Source organism: Mustelus asterias, chromosome 14 (assembly GCF_964213995.1).
Source record: "Mustelus asterias chromosome 14, sMusAst1.hap1.1, whole genome shotgun sequence".
Lineage (NCBI taxonomy): Eukaryota > Metazoa > Chordata > Chondrichthyes > Carcharhiniformes > Triakidae > Mustelus > Mustelus asterias.
This window is the reverse complement of record NC_135814.1, coordinates 94,877,909-94,885,902: the sequence shown is the minus strand read 5'-3', so window position 1 is coordinate 94,885,902 and position 7,994 is coordinate 94,877,909. Positions and strand designations below refer to the sequence as shown.

General features: G+C 51.1%; 1 protein-coding gene across 1 annotated transcript in view; it reads right to left on the bottom strand.

Moving 5' to 3' along the window:
• Positions 1–295: 295 nt before the first annotated feature.
• Positions 296–7,994, bottom strand: part of atic (5-aminoimidazole-4-carboxamide ribonucleotide formyltransferase/IMP cyclohydrolase) — a 31,966-nt gene continuing 24,267 nt past the window's right edge. Inside the window, exons 13-16 of the mRNA XM_078228905.1 lie at positions 6,735–6,827; positions 4,712–4,891; positions 3,776–3,931; positions 296–683 (exon numbers count right to left, since the gene is read on the bottom strand). Coding sequence (XP_078085031.1) covers positions 564–683; positions 3,776–3,931; positions 4,712–4,891; positions 6,735–6,827 — 549 coding nt within the window. The 3' untranslated portion in view covers positions 296–563. The remainder of the gene's footprint in view (positions 684–3,775; positions 3,932–4,711; positions 4,892–6,734; positions 6,828–7,994) is intronic.

Below are 7,994 nucleotides of genomic sequence, written 5' to 3'. Positions count from 1 at the left end.
GTATAGGAGCAGAATCGGGCCATTCGGCCCATCGAGTCTGCTCGCCATTCGATCATGGCTGATATGATTCTCATCCCCATTCTCCTGCCTTTTCCCCATAACCCCTGATCCCTTTATTAATCAAGAACCTATCTATCTCTGTCTTAAAGACACTCAATGACCCGGCCTCCACAGCCCTCTGTGACAATAAGTTCCACACATTCACCACCCTCTGGCTGAAGAAATTCCTCCTCAGTGTTGGAATCTGGCCCCCCTAAACACGGATCCCTGTTCCCAAAGTAACCAATCACTCATTTCCGGCCTGTACGGATTTATTTGGAAAAGACACACACGTTATAACTCTTGAGGAAGAGAGTGAGCAGGCACTCCGAACAACTCGGTTAAATTACAAACAAAGTGGTCGGGGGGGGGGGGGGGGGGGGGGGGCTTATTTTCCAAAGTTGACCTCAGCCCCGGTACAGCGGCAGGCACCATTACTTTCTGTTCAAACGTGGCGGTTAGTCACCACGGCGTCAGGGAGAGGAGCTGGGCCGATAACGGAGGGCAGGGTGGAGGGCCCCACACTAATGATGGAAGAGTCGCAGGTTGGTGTGGATCAGAGTTATACCCAGCTGCTCACACGCATCGATCACCACTCGGTCAGCTGCGGACCCAGATGGGGCAACGATGAAATCGACTCCGCTCTGTGGGGCAAGAGGAAAGAGAAGAGGGAATTTAATATCCTGCAGCTCGGGTGAGATCACTTCCTGCCGGGCACCACATTTCAAGAAAGGTATCGAACTGGCCTTGAAGGTGCAGATTGACTAGAACAATATCAGATCTAAAAGTTTGATAAGTTTATTTATTACTGTCGCAAGTAGGCTTACATTAACACTGCAATGAAGTTACTGTGAAAATCCCCTAGTCGCCACACTCCGGCACCTGTTTGGGTACACGGAGGGAGAATTTAGCATGGCCAATGCACCAAGATGGCCACCGTTCTTGTAGACACCATGGCTGCCTTACCTCGGTCACTGCCAATTCAAACTAAATGGACGTAAAGCTTTTTTTGGGGGAGATTTTACAAAAGTGCACACTCCCCTTTCGGAGCAGCTGGAGGAAACCCATGGGGAGAACGTGCAGACTCCACACAGGAAGCCATTCGGCCCATCAAGCCTACGTTGACAACAATCCCACCCAGGCTCTATCCCCATAACCCCATGTATTTACCCTGCTAATCCCCCTGACACTAAGGGGCAATTTAGTATGGGCAATCCGCCTAACCTACACATCTTTGAACTGTGGGAGGAAATCGGAGCACCCGGAGGAAACCCAGGGAGAACGTACAAACTCCACACAGACAGGGACCCAAGCTGGAAATTGAACCTGGGTCCCCTGTGAGGCAGCAGTGCTAACCACTGTGCCATCGTGCCAACTCCATCATTTGGGGAAAGAAAGGGAATTGGGATAATGTGAAGAGGGATTTAGGATAGTGGGGGGGCAGGGGGCTGGGAATGCAGAGAGGAGAGTTTGGGATAGTGGGATGAGGAGAGACGGGTTTGGAATAAACCAAATTACAAAGGGGCTAAATCGCGAGGACAGTGAGGTACTGTAACTGAGGAGAATTAAGTGTTAGGGGAGATAGAGAAAAAAAGTTCTCTGGAAGGAGCATTGCCTTGAAATTAGAACTAACGTTAGATTTAGGCCTTGCAAGGTACACATCACTGTGGTCTAACTGAACGGTGGAACAGGCATCAAGGACTGAATGGCCTCCTCCTCTTCCTACTGGGTTGTCATTTAATCTTTCTGCATGTCATGTGTCCCATACACCCAGTCAGGGGGAGGCCGAGCAAGATGGCCGCCGTTCTTGTGGTACACAATTACCTCAAACACACACTGCCAATTCAAATTAACTACATGGATGTAAAGCTTTGTTTTTTTTGGGAGATTTAACAAAAGTGCAATCTATTCTGTTATCAAAAATGTGTTTGTATTTAACTGGGCCATTGGAGGCCGTGGTCTGATCAGGCAGCAATCCTGAGAAAAATAGCCTCTAGTTCTTTCTGCTAGATTTAATTAAATCCAACCCAGTCTCTAATACTCAAAGGGGGACAATTCTCATTAATTTGTTTGGAATGATGGAAAGACTCAAAATAAACGTTAAACAGGATTACTGCGAGCCACAACTCAGCACAGGAGGCCAACTGCCTTGTTTTACCATCAATGCGCACTACTCTAATGAGGCTTTCCCGTTCTTGCCCATGTAAACAGGCCCAGTACCTCAGCAGTTACCGGTCAAAATGCATCTCAAATCCCAATTCTTAGAATAGAATCATAGAATCCCTACAGTGCAGGAGGAGGCCTTTCAACCCATTGAGTCTGCATTGACAACAATCCCACCCAGACCCTGACACTAAGGGGCAATGTAGCATGGTTAATCCACCTAACCCGCACATCTTTGGACTGTGGGAAGAAACTGGAGCACCCAGGGGAAGCCCATGCAGACACTGGGAGAACGTGTAAACTCTGCACAGTGACCCAAGCCGGGAATTGAACCCAGGTCCCTGGTGCCGTGAGCCTGCAGAGCTAACCACTGTGCCACCCCTGTAATTGCTGGAAACATTTGGTCTCCAGCCACCCCTACCTGCTTCCACTGCCGGGTTTTCCACGATTAGCTCCCTCCAAACATTGATACATTCAAGCTCCAGCTCCTGGAGTCTTCTCCTCAAGTGAGTGTAGCTAAGATTCACCAGGCTGATTCCTGGGCTGGCAGAGTTGATGTAGGAGGGGGAGAAGGGTCGATTGGGCCTGTATTCACTGAAGGGGGAATCTCATTGAAAAGTATAAAATTCTGACAGGGCTGGAGTAGACCATTTAGAATGGAGAGGAAGAGAAACTTCTTCACTCGAGAGTGGTGAGGCTGTGGAGGCTGAGTGACTGAATATATTTGAGAAGGAAATACATTTCTAGACTGTAAAAGGTGCCAATGGAAGTGCGCAGTTTCATGTTATAGAGTCAGAGGTTTACAGTATGGAAACAGGCCCTTCGGCCCAACCTGTCCATGCCGCCCCCTTTTTTTAAACCACTAAGCTAGTCCCAATTGCCCGCGTTTGACCCATGTCCCTCTATACCCATCTTACCCATGTAACTGTCTAAATGCTTTTTAAAAGACAAAATTGTACCCTCCTCTACTACTACCTCTGGCAGCTTGTTCCAGACACTCACCACCCTCTGTGCGAAAAAATTGTGCCTCTGGACCCTTTTGTATCTCTCCCCTCTCACCTTAAACCTATGCCCTCTAGTTTTAGACTCCCCTACCTTTGGGAAAAGGTGTTGACTATCTAGCTGATCTGTGCCCCTCATTATTTTATAGACCTCTATAAGATCACCCCTCAGCCTCTTACGCTCCAGGGAAAAAAAGTCCCAGTCTATCCAGCCTCCTACTCCTGTTTTCTATCTTTCTCAGTCGGCAACATCCATTGTTCAAATCTTTTGGTGCAACTATATCCTCTTATTGCTGGTAACAAATCCCACTGTGCATCATTCGCAGAATTCTCCCAGAGATGAGTTGGCGAAAACTGCGCCCGACCCCCTCATCAGCAGAGGCCTGGGCTTGCCCACATTGCAAACCAACGCCCCCCCCTCCCCCCTCAAACAATCCCCAACCAACTTGATCTCGAGTGGCACCCACAAATCCCAGCAGTGCTGGGGGAAGGATGAGGGGGTGTGGGAGGACGGTTTCCCATGTTTAAAGGTGGCACAACCACTCAGGTTGGCACTGATGGATGCCACTGACCTTCTTGGCACGCTCGACGTTGTCACGGAACGGGAAGAAAGCATCAGAGCTCAAAGCCACGGCGCTGAGCCGGGAGATCCAGTTCTTGCGCTCGGTGTCTGATAGTAGCTCGGGGGCCTCCTCGAACATCGCCCGCCACTTGGGCAGATCCTCCGCCTGAGGGGGGAAAGGGAGAGAGAAAAACCATCAAACCATCTCCTGGAAACCCAACAACAGAGAGGTCCTCAGAAGGAGCAAAGAGGCCCCAGATACAGCAGACACAGCCTCGTCAATATCTGGAATTAAGAATCTACGGGTGACCGCAAAACCATTGTCGATCGTCGGAAAAACCCATCTGGTTCACTAATGTCCTTTCAGTGACGGAAATCTGCCGTCCTTACCTGGTCTGGCCTACATGTGGCTCCAGAGCCACAGCAAAGTGGTTGACTCTCAACTGCCCTCTGACAAATAGGGATAGGCAATAAATGCTGGTCAGCCAGCGCCACCCATGTCCCACAAATGAATAAAAAACAAACACCCGCGTCTCAGAGTCAGGACATCATGGGCTCAAGTCCATCTCCAAAGGCAAAGGCCATCAACACTGGACGGACACTCCAGTGCAGTACGGAGACCATACAGCACCCAGCTTGTGAAAGGCACTATATAAATACAAGATACACCTTTCTCCGAGGACAAGCCAATTCACACCTGGTTTTCCCTGGTGGATTTACAGGAATAACAATGTCATGTTGGGAGCAGAGAGGTTGTAGTTTCATTCAGAGCGATCACATTTCTGCGGCTGAGGTCTGATTTGAACAATAGCCAGTGTCTGCCCTTTGCCCTTCCGTGATGTTACTCAGGCTGAGCTCAGAGAAAATTCCAGGATTAACAGAGGAGCCTGTTCCATTCCCCCCCCATCCCGCAGGGACACGTGCGAGATCATCACTGCACACTCACCTCCATCGTCCCGCCAACGTACTGATCGATGGCATTGGCGATCTCGGCCCGCTTGACGCCCGCTTTGAACTTCATGGCCAGCACCCTGGGGTGGTGACGGAGCCACCAGTGATCGGTCTTGTCGCCTGCCAGCCGGGTGCAGTGAATGCGGGACTGCTGACCCGCCCCGATGCCAACTACCTGCAAAGCAGCCGAGAGTCAAACCGTGAGTGCCCAGTGCCCACAACGCAAGCCAGCTGCAGACTGTCGGGCACATACCAACCCTCACCACCCCCCCCACAACCTCACCCTCCCATCCCCAAGGTGTCGACAGGGGCCCCTCGGGACAATCAGTTCCCCGGAGGTGGGGGGGACGACCTCAGGGCAGTCAGTTCCCCAGGGGGCCATTCTTCACCAAATATCCAGCAACATGAATCATCTTCCATCGAGGGACACGGGACAAACCAGCTGACCCCTTTCCCCATGCTTATTCCTCCCAAGCTGCTGATATTACCAGGCCCTTCTGTAATTTAGCACAGACTGGGGGGGCAGGAGGGCAGCCAAGCCCCAGAAGGCTGGCCACGCTGTGCCCGATTTGGAAGTACAGATTGTGAGCTGGCCTGTGGAGCACAATGGTGGGGATGAGGGGTCAGGTGAAGTGTTTCTGTGCTGCAGGCAAAGGTTTTACCATGGAAGGTGGGGGTTGTTCAAACCGGGACTGGCTGGATATAGGGAGGAGACTCCCACCAGGGACCCCGGCCTGAGAGAGAGGGATCCTCATGGGGCATGAGTCGGGAACCTCAGCCTATGGGGGGCGGGGGGCGTGCTTTGGCCATTTTAATTCTTGGGCTTCAGTTAAAAAGCCAACTTTGATTCAGATGGCCCCAGAGTCAGCAAGTCCTGGTTCAAATCTCAAGCCCCAGATGCATTCCATCTTCCCTCTCCCCTGCTCCAACCCCAACCTACCCCTCACCCACACCCAAAACTGCTCTCCCCGCTACCCTCCCCGACCCGGGTGTCAGGGGGTGGGCAGCGGTGATCAGGGTCATGTTATTCGGGTGACCCATGACCCCGAACAGACAAGAGAAACATCCATACTTGAGATTCTGTACAATATAACGCATCCTCCACAGGGCATCCGATCGCACTTAATAAGGGGAGGCGGTGGCCTAGTGGTATTATCGCTATACTATTAATCCAGAAACTCAGCTAATGTTCTGGGGACGCGGGTTCGAATCCCGCCACGGTAGATGGCAGAATTAAGAACCTGATGACCATGAAATCATTGTCAATTGTCGGAAAAACCCATCTTGTTCACTAATGTCCTTTAGGGAAGGAAATCTGCCGTCGTTACCCGGTCTGGCCTACACGTGACTCCAGAGCCACAGCAACGTGGTTGACTCTCAGCTGATCCTCCAAGGGCAACTAGGATGTGGAGATGCCGGTGTTGGACTGGGGTGGGTGCAGTAAGAAGTTTCACAACACCGGGTTAAAGTCCAACAGGTTTATTTGGAATCAGGAGCTTTGAAAGCATTGCTCCTTCATCAGCACTCCGTAAGCTCGTGAAGGGCAACTAGGGATGGGTAATAAATGCTGGCCAGCCAGCAACGCCCATGTCCCATGAATGGAAAACAAACAGAAAGGAAATTGGGAATGAGCTCACCGGTGACAGGCAGGAGATTCCAGGACAGCAGGAAGGAAGTGGTAAGGTGCAGGGACATAGGCAAGGGGCTCCCGGAGGTGGGAATGCTGGAGAGGCTGCAGAGGGTGCATGGGGTGAAGGGAGGTCCTGTGTTCGAGGAGTACGGGAACAACAGGAAAGAGGGATTGGGGAAAAAAAGGCCGCAAATTGGGAACTCAGCCTATCAGTGAGGGAAGCTTGGGGAGAGAAAGGGGGAGGGATGGCGAATGGGGGAGTGAGCACTGGGAGACTCGGGTAAATGCTGGAAGTGGGATCTGAGCGGCAGGGTTTCAGGATGGATATCACTGGGGAGGAGTGCAGAGGTCAAACCCGCTCACTGACTTCACGCAGCTTCAGACTCACCTGGCCATCTTTGGCATAACACACAGAGTTAGACTGAGTGTACTTTACAGCAATACTGGCAACAATCAGGTCACGGATCGCTGAGTCGGGCAGCTGCAGAGAGAGAGAGAGAGAAGGTAGTGAAGTATCCCAAGAACAGCCATTGAAAGGTCTTCCTTGTAACACACAGGGGCAACAGGCCCCCAAAAACCCAGCCATCGTGGGGGTGGGGGTTTATTTTGAACTGAGTTGTGGAGTTCGATGTAGGAGATTTGAACTGTCACAAGTAGGCTTACATTAACACTAGCAGTGAGGTTACTGTGAAATTCCCCTAGTCACCACACTCCAGCGCCTGTTCGGGTACACGGAGGCAGAATTTAGCATGGACAATGCACCTAACCAGCACGTCTCTCCGATTTCCTCCTACACTCCAAAGATGTGCGGGTTAGGTTGATTGGCCATGCTAAATTGACCCTAGTGTCAGGGGGATTAGCAGGGTTAACATGTGGGGTTACGGGAGTAGGGCCTGGGTGGAATTGTGGTCAGTGCAAACCTGATGGGCCAAATAGCCTCATTCTGCACTGCAGGGATTGTATGATTCTTTTGGAGTGGAGGAGGAAACCGGAGCACCCGAAGGAAACCCACGCAGACACGGGGAGAACGTGCAGACTCCACACAGGCACAGAAGTCTTGCTGCATCTGTACAGGGCATTGGTGAGGCCGCAGCTGGAATACTGTGTGCAGTATTGGTCCCCTTATTTGTGGAAGGATATATTGGCCTTGGAGGGAGTGCAAAGAAGGTTCACCAGGTTGATACCAGAGATGAGGGGTGTTGATTATGAGGAGAGACTGAGCAGATTGGGTTTGTACTCGTTGGAATTTAGAAGGCTGAGGGGGGATCTTATAGAGACCTATAAGATAATGAAGGGGCTGGATAGGGTAGAGGTGGAGAGATTCTTTCCACTTAGAAAGGAAGCTAGAACTAGAGGGCACAGCCTCAAAATAAAGGGGGGTCAGTTTAGGACAGAGTTGAGGAGGAACTTCTTCTCTCAGAGGGTGGTGAATCTCTAGAATTCTCTGCCCACTGAAGTGGTGGAGGCTACCTCGTTGAATATGTTTAAATCACAGATAGATGGATTTCTGATCGATAAGGGAATTAGGGGTTATGGGGATCAGGTGGGTAAGTGGAACTGATCCACTTCAGATCAGCCATGATCTTATTGAATGACGGGGCAGGCTCGAGGGGCTAGATGGCCTACTCCTGCTCCTATTTCTTATGTT